Raw genomic sequence first — 16,818 nt, 5'->3', positions numbered from 1 at the left:
GTGGAACATACTGAGTCCCATTAATTTCAAAACTAATATTTTTAAAATCATAATTTGATAGTTCATCTAGCAAAATATCAGCTTCATTTCGTGAATAAAATTCTTCGTATAATTCCACATTTAACTCTGTATCACATATATTCCTCATATTCGCTTCTGAATCTAACGACAATTCTGAATGATATAGAAATACGTAGCATTCTTAAATAGCAAAAATTATCTAAAACATACATTAACGAAATGATTTCATCAACACTTATCGTAATACATTCTTGTCATGTCTTGTTTGTGAAGCCAGTCTTTCCGGCGTCATATGTGTAAAAATAATCATGATAGGATAGTGGGAAAGAGTTATACTGTCCTAATGTTGTTATTCTGAACCTCGATATTACATATATGCATAAGGAGAATCTTAAAAGCATCATCCACTTATCATGATAGAGTAATGGAAAATTTCTAAAACTCTGATAATCATACGCGAAAGAATGTATTATCTTAAGGTTGTTGTTGCTATTCCAAGTTTGGCAATACATACAGAAGTGAAGGAAGATCCTTGATAAGCGCTGTAGACTTCACGTTATCATGATAACGTGCAGCACTTATCAAGGGTCTTCCTTCACTTCTGTATGTATTGCCAAACTTGGAATAGCAACAACAACCTTAAGATAATACATTCTTTCGCGTATGATTATCAGAGTTTTAGAAATTTTCCATTACTCTATCATGATAAGTGGATGATGCTTTTAAGATTCTCCTTATGCATATATGTAATATCGAGGTTCAGAATAACAACATTAGGACAGTATAACTCTTTCCCACTATCCTATCATGATTATTTTTACACATATGACGCCGGAAAGACTGGCTTCACAAACAAGACATGACAAGAATGTATTACGATAAGTGTTGATGAAATCATTTCGTTAATGTATGTTTTAGATAATTTTTGCTATTTAAGAATGCTACGTATTTCTATATCATTCAGAATTGTCGTTAGATTCAGAAGCGAATATGAGGAATATATGTGATACAGAGTTAAATGTGGAATTATACGAAGAATTTTATTCACGAAATGAAGCTGATATTTTGCTAGATGAACTATCAAATTATGATTTTAAAAATATTAGTTTTGAAATTAATGGGACTCAGTATGTTCCACGAAGAAAAGTACTCGGTTTTGGTGATGAAGGACTTAGTTACGAATTCTCTGGAACGAGCATTTGTGCAGAACCATGGACTCAAACTCTTCTAAATGTAAAAGATTATGTTGAAACGATAACTGGCAAAAAATATAATTTTGCTTTATTGAACTATTATCCTGACGGAGTGGCGAAAATTTCAACGCATAAAGACAATGAAACTTGTCTCGAACCTGAAAGTGATATACCTATCATCAGTTTAGGTGCAAAACGTCAAATGGTATTTACCAGGCGAAATTTCACATCTCGAAGCGTGGACTTAACTCATGGAACTCTCCTTGTAATGAAACCCCCAACGAACCAATTTTGGATGCATGGAATACGCTCTCAACCTGACGTTAAAGATCCTAGAATTAGTATCACATTCCGAAACATAAAAATTTCGAAAATCAAAAAACGACGCTTGGAAGATAATGAGGATGAACTTCCAGAGGATGACTGGTTTGCCCACTATATGAAGTCTGTTCCTGAAAATATCTTCATGCCGAATAATCGAGAACAGAAAAAAGAAAGTTCGAAGTTGATTGCACAGTGGACTCTTGGTTGGGGATATTTTGTGTCCATAAATCAGTTTGAAAACAGAATGAACATTCATCTACGTGAATGTGTGGAACAAAATAAAATATTATACCCTACTACACGCGGTGTTGTTATAACTCCTGCAACATGGCAAGAATTTTCCTCAAAAATATATGAATTTAATCTGGTCTATACGACTGCCAGCATCATTTGCAATAATGAGTTGGTAGTTTTCAACAAAGAAGGTGAGTGTATTTTTCAACAAGTTTTTAAACAAGATGAAAATTCTTTTAAACTAAAACCTACATACCTAAAAGTAAACTGTGATATTTTTAAAAAATTGAAAGAAATTATTCCTGATGTATCTAATACTTTATATAAAAGTATTTTTGAAATTATTTTACCGTTGCAAATCAAATGTAAAAACAATTGTTCGGATATGGTAAGTGATGATGATGAACTTTTTAAAGAACTCATAAACTCTATCAAAACTGAATTAAATTCAGTGATAAAAAAGCTATATAAATGCGAAGGTTGTATTGTAAATCATCCTTCACAAACAAGACATGATTGCATTATAATAAGTGTTGAGGATAGAATTAAATATATTGGGGAAGATATATTTTTATGTATTAATTTTAAAAATATAAGAGATTCTTTAAGGCAGAAAAAAATGTTTCATTTATTTTGTAATAGGTTTTTTGAATCGAAATGTTATGAAGATTATAAAAATGCACTAATATAAGTACAGCTATTCTATTTAAATTTCTGTCTTTGGTTGATGTTATGAGTATTTTTTTTTTTTCCTTATGTTTTTTTTAATAGAAATATATTGAAATTTTAGTTTTAATTTTAAAGCAAACATGTATATCAAATATCAGTAAATGGATATTGTTGTTAATTTGATATTAACTAATGAAAGAAAATTCTAAGTATATTTTATGTATAATACAGAAACTTGTTCTTTGGAAATAAATAAATGTATTTAAATAGAAAAGCTTCTTGGTGAAATGAATGTATTTTTATTTTTTATAACAATTTTTTTAAGTATTGTATGCTTACAGTGCAGTATATGCTTCAAGTGATTCACTCGTGTTGAAAATATCACAAGTTCTTTTCATGTAAAAAGGATATGAAAACTTATAAAGTTACTTTTAAGAGTAAATCGTGATAAAAAATATTTAGTGAGCATAAGAATTTAAAACAATATGAATCTTTACACCGTATTGAATGTTCGGACATTTTTTTCAAGTAAAACAGAATTTGAAAAAAAAATCTCACGAACCTTTTTTTTTTTTTTTTTTTAAATTTTGCTGGTGTCAAAAGAAACAGAAATATGCTGATGATGATGTTTTGAAACAGCATGATACTTCTCTTCTTATAAATTGCATCCATTGTTTACAAGTGTTTAAAAGAAAAAGTGATCTCTTACACCACATTCGAATGCGACATGGTTTGATACGAATCTTACAAAAACGAAGAAACGTTGACATCGTTAATACATGCAAGTCTTCTAAAATCGCAAGTCTTAATAGTATGTTCGCAATTGAATCGATTTGCTAGAACATAGAAAATGATCATGTCTTAGATGTACTTCTTGAATATATAAAATTGTAGTTAGTAGGGAAAAAATGAGTTATGATGTAGTTTTACACTGAGTTATGATATCGGTGTTTGAAATGGTAATCAATAGTTACATTTAAAATGTGTCGTGAGTGTGAAAATGCAGAAATAAAAGAGCTTTGGCGAATTTAATAAACGCGGTTCAATGTGGTTGATGGAAAAATTTGTTCCATGTGAATTAAATAGTGTAAGATATGAAGCTCTTTCTCTCAATAGTTAATTATTCAATTGTAAGACAATTAAACTTTAAATATATATGCATATAGTACATGTAATGATTAATATTACATTGAATTATGTAAATAACTGATGATATGTGTATTAACAGTGAATGTTCGCTTTTATGAAGTTCTAAGCATTACTTTAAATACCATTCATAAAACTTTTATCTCATATATACAAACATGACAATATCTATTGAGTTTTCGTTTATTCTTTGGAATGTATGAAAGTTTAAATATTTTTTTAATTTAATGTAGATTGGAGTAAAATATCTGTATCTTTCTTCATTTCAATCGGTAATATCTGTATGCTGGTAAAGGTACGTATGTTCGTAAGAATTATACTGTGTCATATTTTTGACAATCTTCTTTTATTCATATTAGCTAATAAGAGAATTATTGAAGTTAGTAAAGTAATGAAAATCAACGTTATTGAAAGAAAAAAACTCTAAAAGCATTTACATTTCCAGAATTATATCAAAGTTCCTTTTCTTAAAAACACCAGGTGTATCGTAGTTTTTATTTCTATTTCGTTAAAAGCTGAACTTGTAAAATAAAAATTTTCTATTAGTGTAAGGTAAACAAAAAAATCAAGAGACAATCCGTATCATGAATGAAATTCAAGTTTTACATCGGATTAAAAAGAAATATTCTGAATCTAAATGTTTATGCCTATTTAGCACAAAATGTGTTTATTTGTCTTATAAATTTAACTAAAACCATTCTTATAACAGTATGTTGCCTTTAAACTGGGTAAAAATGTTAAGTATATTTTCTGATGGTATTGATATACTTGTCAAAGAAGTTCTAGAAACTTCAAATGTCGAAAGAGCATATGATAAGAGTCTCCTTTCCTATCGCTACGTCAGTTACAGGTTAAGGGGTGTCTTGAATGGATGAAGGTAATGTTTGTGCGAAATATAGTAGTTCTATTTTGAACTGAGAAATGATTCGCTTTTTGTCAATTAAGGAAACTTGTAGTATTATTAAACAGAATGTCAGTGAAAGACATTGCGTTTGCATAGTGAATTATGAAGGTATTGAAAGGTAGTAAAGAAGGTGAATTAAAGAATTAATTTGAACAAATAAGGTAAGGCTATTATTAAAAGAAAAAACTGTTCGAAAGATGTATGTTAGAATTAAAAGTAAGATGTTAAAATTTAAAAAGATGTAACAGAGTAAAACCAAAGAATACTGGTAATTCCCATCTGGAAAACAGTAATTTGAATACGATATTGAAAAAGTTGGTTTTAAGAATTTCTTTATGCATGTGATGCAAAACAATTGCTACTTTATCATGAGTGCTGACATAGATGCAATTAGTGTATGAAAAATAGTAAAATTAATATAGTCAGTGTCTCTAAAACATGAAAAAATAATAGTGTGAGCAGTGTAAATTCATTTGAAGTACTGAAATATGACATAGACTAAATACCAGAAGATGTAAGAAATATTTTGGTATGTGTGGATGAAACACTGAACGTGGTTGTAAAATTAGAAATGAAAATTATCAACACACATAAAGGTAATAGGGATTTAAAACTAAACATGATGTTAGAAACTTTGAAGATCGTAAAACTATATGAGAAAGAAATGCATTTAGATATAAATGGTATTCTGAGTAAAACCTGTAGATGATCTATTATGATCGGAGAATAAAACAAGTATTTTAAAAATTGTAAAGAAATATTTGAATATGGAGTAAATGAAAACAATCCATATCGTTAAAATGAATAAAAAGGGATAAAATGTTGGAATTACGAATGATGAGACAGAAATAAAAACATTATAATAAATAAGTTAAACTAGAATTAAGAAATATAAACACAGAAGGGAAATCATGAACGTAAGAAACGCAATTAACAGTTATAGACTTAAGTTTTTAAAAAAAATATTCGGTAATGTAAGGAAGATATTGTTAAACATGTAAAAGAAATTAGAAATTCTGTAGAAAATTTAGTAAAAGAACTAAGATCACGAAAAATAAACGTTTCTTTTTAAATAGAATTTCAAACCACTAAGTTAAAGTGTGTATAGAATACTAGAATGGTTTAAAAAAAGTAAATGAAGTTAAAATTCAGAATATATTGAACATTATAACGTTAAAAAAAGTGTGAAATTGCATCTAAAATTAAGTAGTGTAACAAATAAACAGCATGTGCGGGAACGTTTGTGAAATATAATATATAAGTTAAAAATCAGGGTATGCTGAAATAGTATGAAAGGTATGAAAAAAAAATAGTATGTGGAAATTAAATAAAATATTACAAATTAGAAACGTTAAGTATTAAAAAAATATGACAGTAAATAAATATGTTATTATGAACAGAAAACCTGAGAAATAAGTTAAAGTTTCATGGAAAACTAGAAAGAATAAAAGTATCAGAATAAAATTGAGTAATAAAAAAAAATTATCTTGTAGTTTCATTAAAGGAAAGTCTTTTCTTTATATTTGTTTCTTTTACATTGTTTTCAGAGTCGCACATTGAATAATTTTAACACCAGACTTAAAAAATATATTTCTAAAACATATAATTCACTTTTTCATTAATAGAGGGCAGCATCGCTATATCATCAAAATTAAGATGCAGAAAATATTTCCCGTTGCCAATTTAAAAAAAAAAACTAACTTTAAATGAAAAGCAGGAGGTCTACAACTCAATCAGCTATCTACCAACACCTCAACTCCACTCGAAACCACGCCTCCTAGTGTGATGACGTTGCCTTTGGCCCCGCCCTCTGTGACGTCATTGACCACGCCCACACCGCACACCGCGTGCAGGTGAACCCGTATTTTTATACTACTTGTGAACAACTGCTGTTAGGAGAATGATCTAGTCTCATTTTAGTATGAAATCGGATATCACACTCCTTCTTCTGGAGCAATGCATTAAATTTCAGACAGAAAACAGGTGAGTTGATTTTATTTCAAAAAATTTATATATATATATATATAAAGCTGGATTCTATGCCTCTCAGCACAATGCTTGCTGCTCCTAAATTCTGTCATCCGTGCATTTTTAAAACCTAAAAACATTACCATCCCTAAATTACACTTTCCAGTGCAGAAGCATTGGCTCTGGTGCCGTCCCTGTTGTAAAACACATTATGTAACATTAATAACATATTAAAACTATTAAAGCTATTAAAATTTACGCCAATAACTATTAAAACTTACGCCAACAACACTTTGGTTCCATTTAAACATGCATATCGGTCTGTTGTAAAAGTAAGTGTTTCGTTCGTGCAACGTAGTTCAACTGCGAATGTTTACACAAAAAAAAATCTGAAATAGTTGCTTTATTTGCTATGTTTGGTAAAATACCGCATTCATGATGGACGACCATATGTATGTTAGAATCCAGTCAATCTCTTGAGAAATTAAACACTTCTTCATGGTTCATCATGCTCTGATTTTACATAGGCTTTCTTGGTTAAATAAAATAAGTAATAATATTACAGTATTATTACAGAAGGGGAAAGACAACAGCTTTCCGGATGCTAGACGCACGGCATTTCTCAGTCATAAAGTAATATTTTCTTTTCTTTTACCAGATTAGTAACGGATATACTGCCAAGCGGGGTGTCCTTAACAAGTCTTCCTTAATCATTTTCACCAGCCCACAGCGGATTCTGGGACTCGTTACCTAGAGAACAGGAAGTTCTCTAATGTCGCATGCTATATTGTTGCACCATTTCATAATTTCAAATGACCCACTTGAGTTTCAAAAATAGAGTATAATATATAAAAATACATTATAAAATATATAAGTATGAAACGAATATTTGAAGAACTCATTAAAAATAAAGTGAAAATAAATAATAACAATAACATTTCTTGTTTGATTTTATAGCTGCAGTAACGAACATGCATTTTTATTTTATTTATTTATTTATTTATTTTTGGTAATATAATTTCGAGGAGAAATCGGTAAGTTTGGCAACGCCGATCCATAATTCCTCTACAGACATCTGGCAACAGTGATGTCGTTCTACAAGTTCTCTTAGTTTACTGTCAGTTGTAGCACTTGTTCAATAGCGCAGGAATAAATTCAGTAGCGAAAAAGTTGGCTTTACCGTTTTGTCGGAATTCGGTTCAACTCATAGATGTGAAAACATATCTTTACAGATGAAATTTATTTTAAGTAAGGACAGGAGCAACTTAACTATCGAAATTTCATATACTTGTATTTATTTTCAGACAACTAATTATCAGCTATACTAACTTGAAGTTACAACTTAAGCAGGAGGAAAGCCATTGATATGGAAGAGAAAAATAAGACTCATTCAGTTAAATGTTTGTTTTTATAATAATTAGAATTATAATTTTAATCTTTATGTTTAAAGCGTATTGCAATTAATTTCTCAATAAAATTTATCTTATTATTCACCAAAAAGTCTGTTTTAAATTGAAAATGCCACTGGCCCGAATCTCCTTAATACACACATTTTGGTTGAATTTTGACCCGCAGCCAAAAACGGTTGCCGACGCCTGCGCTAGATGAATCTCATTCATCAATTTTATCTTAAAAGGAAGTCGGTTGGAGTATGATTGTCATAACAGAAAAAGTGTGTGGGGGGTTGCTGTAGGTATTGATGGTACAAGTTCAATTTATAATATATAGAGCATACAAATACAGATTTTATGACTGAAAGCTTTTAAAAAGAACTTTTCTATAATAAAAATAAATCACTGATTATTATTATAAATGAACATAATAATGAAATAAAGGAATAAATTTCTTCTGTTGCTCAATATTGTTTTTCGTCATTGTGTAAAATGTCGCTTTGCGTGAAAAACGAGTGTATGAAAAATATAATACTACACTACGTGTGGTAGAGCTTTAAATTCTCTGAAACGTGTGGCAGAGCTTTAAATTCTCTGAAACATTATACATAAAAAGATTTTAAAAAATAAGACATTTCGTGACAGGTGCCATTTTGCGGCAGTTGCAGGTATTTTGATGTTTCTTGAAAAAAGAAAAAGAAGTATATGAAAGAGCATTTCCACCTGCTCGCAGTGAATAGCGGAGGGTAATTTTCTCAGACAGTTAGAAGCCGTATTTCGACAAAGTTTACTATTGAAGCACGTACGACGGCGAATTTAGGAAATGACGTCATTCTGAAGTCTTCCTCAATTGGCGCATTATCGCCATTTGGTGCATATTTGGGTAAGAAATGGCGTTTGTGAATTTGGAGCATGTTTTCCAATATTTTTCGGATTGTTTACGTTACGTTAGGCTACCACGGACATATCGGCACGTTTTGTCAAATATTGCCACTGAACGAAATATAAGGTACTTAATATACTCTCCACGCACCCAAGCGTAATCATTTTTGATGCTGCTGCCACTTTCCAAAACGTAAAATTTTTGTTTCCGAATTTAATTAAGCTGTAAATGCTTAATAAATTCAGCAAATAAAAGTAGAAGCATTTCTTAACATTTTTTTTTTTAAATCTGGCATCTGGTGGAAAATACTATTTAAAAAATTTATTTGCTGAAGTGTAATACTGATGCGTGGCTATTTGATTAACTCTCCAAAAGGTTAACTATAGCATCTATTATTTTCTGTGTAAAATAATTGGAACTTGGTTGAACATAAACATTTAACATAAACATTTAGAAACATTTAGAAAGTATAAAGCTTTGTTCTTTTCGTCTGATGTTTGTAAGCATTAAGAAATAGTTATGCAGATTATTATATTTTGAAATAAAATAGATTTTTAAAAATGAATTAATTTACTTTAATTAAAACTTACAATTAAATAATTCTGAGGAATTTTAACTGAAATTTTCTCTACACTAAATTGTATACGTAATACATATGTGTGATAATTTCTTGTCATTTTGGAATACTAAATCAAAATTCTGGTTCTTTTTTTTTTATAATGCAGCCAATAGTCATGTAGCTTCATATTAGAGGAAAGGAGAAAACTGGCAATATTGAGGTTTTTAGCCCAAAAGGAGCTATTAGTCCCGAAATGGGATTTTACGTTGGTTCACTATAAACGGCATATCACTTTTTACACTGTTGCTACCAGCACTGTATTTTTTTAAAAGAAATTAAATAATGAAGAATCCTGGAAGCCTGAATATTGAATTACAAGCTTAGGAATTTTGAATTTGTACGTATGTACTTCGAAGTGTAAAAACGATGCTACCTACAACTATCAAATTTTAACTAACATAGTTTTTCACTCGAACATGTGCACTTGGAAGCCTGAATTTCGAATTTGTTTTATTATTTACTTCATATTTTGTAAAACTTTAATGAATTAACAAATTGATCGATTTGAAAGAGAGCCGTGGCAACATTGTTCGAAATAAATCATTCTTTCTATAGCCCGTGAGACTGTTGCCATTCGAAAAAACATGAGATATTTTTCTTTCAGTTTTAACTAACAAACTCGGCTCTACGAAAGGAATGTGTTGGCGCGGCCGAAAATAAAATACTTTTATCTTCCACCTTCCACCGTGTTGTCATTCAGTGAAGCCTAAGATACTTTCAGATTTAATTTGGAAGGTTATTAAGTAAACTAAACAATTTAAAAAGCACAGTTCTTAAGAATATTTCTGTTACTTTTTAATGTGATTGATTTAAATAAATAGTATTAAATTCATCAGATGTCTAATTATTAATGTTCAATATTTTTATGAAGTTACACCAGTTAGATTCATTAAAATCACTATCTATACTTTTTCTTTTTTATTATAACTATTTTAGGCGGCAGGCCGCGCAAGCGGATAGTTTTTTAAGGAATAATATGGCGAATATAAGAATACGTACGGCAACCTCTAACACTCTGAAGGGAATTCTAATGGTATGCTGTTTTTAAATATTTTGTGATATTGTTATTGAATTGAACTTTATGGGACATAAGTGAGAAGAATGTTATATTTAATAAGCAAAGTTAAAAACCTAGAAAGTTAGTAATAAAAAGAAGAAAAAAAAAATATATTTGTTAGCCATCTTACTAAGAAAACTAAAAGTACACTTCTGTTATCGGGACCGGATTAAAAAATGTATGTATGCACGTGTGTATGTTTGTATGTGCATATATGTGAGTGTACGTACACACACACATACTTACGTAGGTACATGTATATATGCATTCAACGATTGTAAACCTACCATTATATTGTAAACCTACCATATATGCATTCAACGATTGTCTACCTACCATTATATTGTAAACCTACCATTGTAAACCTACCATATATGCATTCAACGATTGTCTACCTCGGGAATTTTGCTCCTTATTAAAATTCTCAAAAATAATCTAATACCCAATCAATTTATTAACCATTGCCTTAAAAGAGCAGGCTTTAAATACTCACTCTAAATCATTTAACTGATAGGGATATGATAATTTGTTCCTAAACCTGAGAAGGCGAAGTTCGATGACTATCAGTTGAAGGATTTGTACATAGTGTAATTACTAAGCTGTATATAATGTAAAAAGCTATTTGTCTTCAGACTTATACTGTTACTATGCTGTTACTAAAAAAAAAATGGGCCTATTTCATAATCTTTAGTCTGTCAAATAGCTCTTTGACAGTGAAAATTTCTTTTTTCCTTTTCTTAATTTCTTAATCGTTACGACACGACAATTAGCCAGAAATTAATTAATTTCCATTCACTAGTATTTTCAAAAAAATTCTAACACACGGTTTCACTCAAATAAGAGCTCCACAACATGCGTTCCTCAAGAATTCCTAGTCCCCCCACTACCATAAATTACTACTTCACACAAGTCTTACCGACTGATATAATTCAAAGCCCCGCTGCCGATAAAGAATTTTTGAAACACAACCCTTCTGAGTCGGACGCGAAGAAAACACTTTGCCCACTCCCCACTAGAAAGAACGTAAGTTAATTAATGCTTTTTCTGGCCTTTATATCTTCATGTACATTCCCTTTTCTTATTATATATTTTTTTTAAAAAATTTTATTTTTTATTTTTTGATTTGTTTTGCAAATATTGCATTATTTTTCTAATATTTTGTAATTTTCAATTACTTTGAATTACTTTATTTCAATTACTTTGAATTCTATTTCATAATGACATTTCCAATGTTTAATTTTTACAAATAGTTTTGAACTAAAATGCATAAACACGAGGTTGTCGGGAGACAATTACTCGAGCAATATCAATTTTACTGCAGAAATTGCTTTTCACTTAAAATTGAATTAGCTAAAATCCTTAATCGGAAGGAATTCTTTGGTTCTCTGCATTAGTTCTTAATTCCTTCTATTCACAGAAATGTTTGGCCTAGCTTGAATTGCCGGTTTGGCCTTATTGCTCGAGTAAAGGACGAAACGCCTTCGTATTTATTTCTTAATTATTGTTCATCGAACGGGAGTTGGTTTGTTCCCCTTGAAAAGTCAACTAATTTCCGATCAATGGCAATGATTACTTGCATTTAATTTAATTACTGGCTTTTTATTTATTTCTTTTTACAATTGAAATTTTGTTATTCATGATTTAATTCAAGTCCCCTTTAAACATTTTTAACAATTTGCATTCAAGTTACTTTAAAACATTTTTCGAAATTGAACTTACTAAGTATGGATTCACACTTTTAAGATGATTCTACTAAAATTAATCTTAGGAGATAATATAATCAATATTCTTTAGTAAATAAATTATTATTAACTTACTTTGCAGCAATTGCGCAAGTAGTAGAATCATTCGATTCAGCACTAAGTGAATTTAAGATCATACAACATTATATAACTATATGCATATATTTCTTTCATTTCATTTAATTTCATTTTTTAGGGTTTCGTTCAGTTAGAATCTCATTTATAGCTGTTACCTTTCATTTTTGCTTAAATTTACTTTCTGTGATCTTTTAAATCCATGATACTTATTCCTCAGTTTAGATGAGGCCCACCAGTGGCCGAGCGGTTAAGTCGCTGAACACTGGTTGTTCGGTCCGAGGTTCGAATTCCGCGAATGGGCTGGCTGCATGGGTGTTTTCGTGGTTTTCCCCATGTGTAACGTGTATACGATCCAGTTTCCCTTAGAAAGTCCTCCACGAAAACATCCCTCCCCTTAGGCAGATAGCCCTAGTGTGCTTTGCCGTAATTAAATACACACATTTGTTCCTCAGTTTAGATGCTTATGACATAATAAAATTAATGAATATATTATATTATGTATGTCATGAGTTATATATTTATATTAGTAACAGTAAAATTATTAGCGGCTTTATTTTTGAATTGTTTGTACGTGCATGCATTCCTTACTAGAGTTTAAAAAAATTATTTCAAGCTCTGTTTGTTGTAGAAAGGAAATACTAACTTTCATTTCTACAGCTTAAGAGTGCTACGTAATTTTATCATACATTTTCTGCCAATTTCTGTTATTAATGAAGTTCAAACTTCTGTTTCTTACAGAAATGCGATTCTTAAGCTAATCAATGTAATTAATAAATGATAGAAATGTAAATTATTTCAAAGTGTCAAAGATGTGAAATTTACAACAATATGAGCTAAGGAATTATTCGAAAATCCATCATAACATGTCTATAGTTATCCAACATATGTACTCTTTTCCAAAATAAAATATAAAATATTCTTTTCCAAAAGTGTTATTATTCATTGTGTCCGAGAAAGAATTGCATAAATAATTTGTACTTGACAAATAATCAACAGAATTTATGAATGATTCAAAATGTCATTTCGTTATAACTGGAGGTTACAAAAAATTCGAAATCGATTATGGAAATAAGTTTCTATGCAACAAATATATTATGAATCATTATTGCAGAATGTAGATAGTATATTATTCAGTAACACCAGATTTTAGATTTAAAATTTCTTAATGGGATGTTTATTTCTTTGTGCGAACCTATGGCAGTACGAAACTAAGAGTACATTAATGACAAGAGAACTACAAATATCCGAATTATCTAAAGCTCCAGCTATGCAAATACCGTATATTCTGGCGTATAAAGCGCACTTTCAATGCAAAAACTAAGATCGAAATTTACTTGTGGGCGTTATACGTCGGATATAAAAATGATAGATTTAAAAATTAGGAATGAGCATTAAAAAAATTAGATTTCTATATGTATTTAAATGTTGTTTATTTAAAGGAAATGAGTTTAAAAATTTAATGGCTTAAAATTTTCATTCTGGGATAACATGAAAAGTTTGTCATCTTCGTCTTCCGTTATATCACCAGGCACAACATCGAATTTTCTTTCGTCTTCACAATCATTGTTACTCTGATCCACAAATAAATAAGCATCATCATCCGTTCTATCATTCACCAACGCCAAACAATCTTGCTGCAACACGATCTCCATTTTCTTTCGCAAAATGAATGGCTTTCGATTTGAATTCAGCACTGTATTTGTTTCTTTTCGCGGGAGCCATATTTACTGCTAAAAAGGAACACTAGATCAACTGTATTTCAACTAAAGCAAATGCGATTTACTAAAGTCTTCGATTTTCACTTCAAAATCACGGTTTCAAATGACTACAGAAAGAGAAAACATCAAACTCCACGAATTCCTTCAGGTTGGAAGTGCATTCTTACTCCAAATTCTATCCTCCTCTTCTCGAAACCCTGCAATAGCATTCTTTAGGACGTCTGTAATGAATACAATTCACCCTCTTTTGCAGGAATATTTACTCCCTCAAGCATTTAACCCACACATTGTTATTCTTCTCGCTTGTCAATTTGGTATACCATTATTCGAAAGGCTAGGACAAATCTTCGAATAAGTGACCTCAAAAGATAAGAGCATTTACACAGGTATCTTTGAGGTTTCTTTGTGAAGAATTGGGTGCGCATTATATGGCGAATATATCTAAAAATTTAAAAAAAATGTATTTTGAAATTATAAATGTGCGTTATACACCGGTGCGCGTTATACTCCGGAAAATACGATAACTACACTCATGTCCATAAATTAAGGATAATGCAAAAGCAGGCAAAGGAAGAGTCAGAAGCAAAACAAATTTGACTTATTTGTAAAGCTTATTTATTAAACAAAAGGTAAAGAGCAAAAAAGATGCTATATGTTTGATATTATTAAACAAATTAGCGATTTTTTTCTCCCTGGAGCAAATTACAAAAAAACCAATATTACATGGTTGGTATGATTGTTAATACATTGTATGTCTCCCAGACGATGCAATGCAGTCCATACAACGCCTAGGCATGCTGAGTATCAAATTATCGATCTGAATTACATCACTCAAAAAGCAATGCTCTCCGAAGTTCCGGTAGACATGTAGGAGGAGGTTGACGGGCTGCAACTCGTCGGCCAAGTATGTCCCACACGTGCTCTACTGGATTCAAGTCCGGTGAGAATGCTGGCCAGTCCATACGGGTGATATCTTTCGATTCAAGGCATTCGCTTACGATGTTTGCACGGTGAGGACGGGCGTTGTCATCCATAAACACAAATTGTGCGCCCACGGCGCCCCGAAACAAACGAACATGTTGTTCCAGAATGACGTCCCAGTAGGTATAATAGGCCGGTTTGGGAGCACAGGGAGCGGGGAGCCGATGGGCGGAACCTCCTGAGGCGCAGAGGGGGGAGGGAATTGAGCACGCGAGGTTGCTACGTCATCAACCACGTGGCTCAAGCACGGACACACTGCTTCTTGTTCGTGACGTCATCACGCATTATCACCTCGGATTATCTTGCTACGTCAGTTGCATGATTCGTCCTGTTTATGTTTTCATGTCCGCGCTTATCTGTTGACGCAAATCCGCAACGTGATTGCAACATGTTAGAATTTCTAGAACATTCTATTTAGTTCAGCAACGACCGCTAGAGGGCAGTAGTCTTACCCATAGCGCTTTCTGATTGGTTTTCGTGGATCCTGACCAAAGCCGATATAAAGACGTGCTGGACCCTTTCATATCATTTCTGTTCGTGCTGTATGCTTCGCTCATGCTTTCGCTCTTCCTGTTTGAACCAAGACGTGTTATTCGAGGTACGTATTTTATCATATATCTTTTTCGTGTTCGTATATTCGATTCGATATTTAATTTGAGTACGAAAATCTGCATTTGTTGCATTGCCTTTATAGTTTGAATTTATATTTTTCAGATGAATTTGGAACAACAGTTCGAGAACGTGGATGCACTGAAGATTTCAGATTCTGAACAATACCATGAAAAGCCCAAAGAAACACCCATCTAGCAGAACGCTAATGGCAAACGAAAAATAGACGAAGATAATACATCTAAGAAGAAAGTAAGTATTACGAAAAGAGTTTATTCTTGCGATAACGTACACTTATTATTCTTTTACCAAAGGACTCATCATTATTTTTTCTCTTTTAGCGCAATGGACGGTTTACTGAAGACACAATCCCAGAGGAGCTGACACACATTGACAACAATGTCTTTGTGGGGCCTACTCTTTTCAACGGAAAGATCACCGTGCACATCAGGCAATACAGCAAGTACGGGAGTGCATACTATCCAACTCGTAACGGTGTGAATTTAGAGCCTTCGTGTTTGGACACCTTCTCTCAACACAGCCCACAAAAGGTGTTCACAATGAATCTGCAACTACCCAAGAATTTTAGTGCGGAATATGATGGTTACCACATCACGTTAAAGCAACTAACAGTAAATGGAGTGGAGAAAAGCAATATTAGACTTACAATCGCCCAGTGGGAAGAATTATCAACAAATTACAGTCGTATCAGTACCATCGTTACTAACCTCGTATATCAATGTATGGACTTTTGTGAAGCCTACGAAAGTGTATCCGAGGAACCTATTAACGAGGAAAAGCTTCCAGAATCCTTCGACATTTCTTTGGGAACAACATGCCTTCAAACTATTCTGAAGACATCACTAGAACAGCTGATCCAAGAACATGGAGATATCCTAAACTCATAGACTGTGAAGAGCTCTCTATTCATAAAACAGAAACTATCAACTCCTTGGCTCTGAAATTAAACTCTGTTGACATAGCCAGACAATTTTATGGAAATGTATGAACTGAAGAGCCTTATTTACTTCTGCTTAAACCAGCACATTATATCACAAAAGACTTTTTAAAATCTGTTTGTCTCAAAGATGTACTTCTTGAAGTGAAAGAATCATTTTGTCCTACCAATTTGGAAAATTATGGTGCTTATGGTATTGAATATTATGAATGTTTAGAAAGTAAATAAAATTATTTGTTTATAATGGTCTCTTTACTGTCTCATAATTAAGTTAAAAATAAATATATATAAAATTAAGGGAACACTATAAATACTCATACACA

General features: G+C 31.5%; 1 protein-coding gene and 1 long non-coding RNA gene across 4 annotated transcripts in view; both read left to right on the top strand.

Moving 5' to 3' along the window:
* The first annotated feature begins 6,400 nt into the window (after window positions 1-6,400).
* Window positions 6,401-16,818, top strand: part of LOC118198962 (uncharacterized) — a 126,511-nt gene continuing 116,093 nt past the window's right edge. The window contains exon 1 of the mRNA XM_085817440.1: window positions 6,401-6,474. Within this exon, the coding sequence (XP_085673566.1) occupies window positions 6,413-6,474 (62 nt within the window). The 5' untranslated portion in view covers window positions 6,401-6,412. The remainder of the gene's footprint in view (window positions 6,475-16,818) is intronic.
* On the top strand, window positions 8,351-16,739 carry LOC146997358 (uncharacterized). 3 transcript variants are annotated; one of them, XR_015041364.1, is made up of 4 exons: window positions 8,351-8,733; window positions 10,289-10,385; window positions 15,643-15,789; window positions 15,879-16,739. It is a non-coding gene; the product is annotated as an uncharacterized LOC146997358 (long non-coding RNA). The 3 variants fall into 3 exon arrangements; XR_015041366.1 differs by lacking the exon at window positions 10,289-10,385 and having other exon boundaries at window positions 8,365-8,733; XR_015041365.1 differs by lacking the exons at window positions 8,351-8,733; window positions 10,289-10,385 and adding an exon at window positions 15,428-15,526.

This window comes from Stegodyphus dumicola, chromosome 5 (genome assembly GCF_044657685.1).
Source record: "Stegodyphus dumicola isolate Sdum_Otavi_A_Nest chromosome 5, ASM4465768v1".
Lineage (NCBI taxonomy): Eukaryota > Metazoa > Arthropoda > Arachnida > Araneae > Eresidae > Stegodyphus > Stegodyphus dumicola.
The sequence above is the reverse complement of the archived record's forward strand: the minus strand, read 5'-3'. Positions and strand labels throughout refer to the sequence as shown.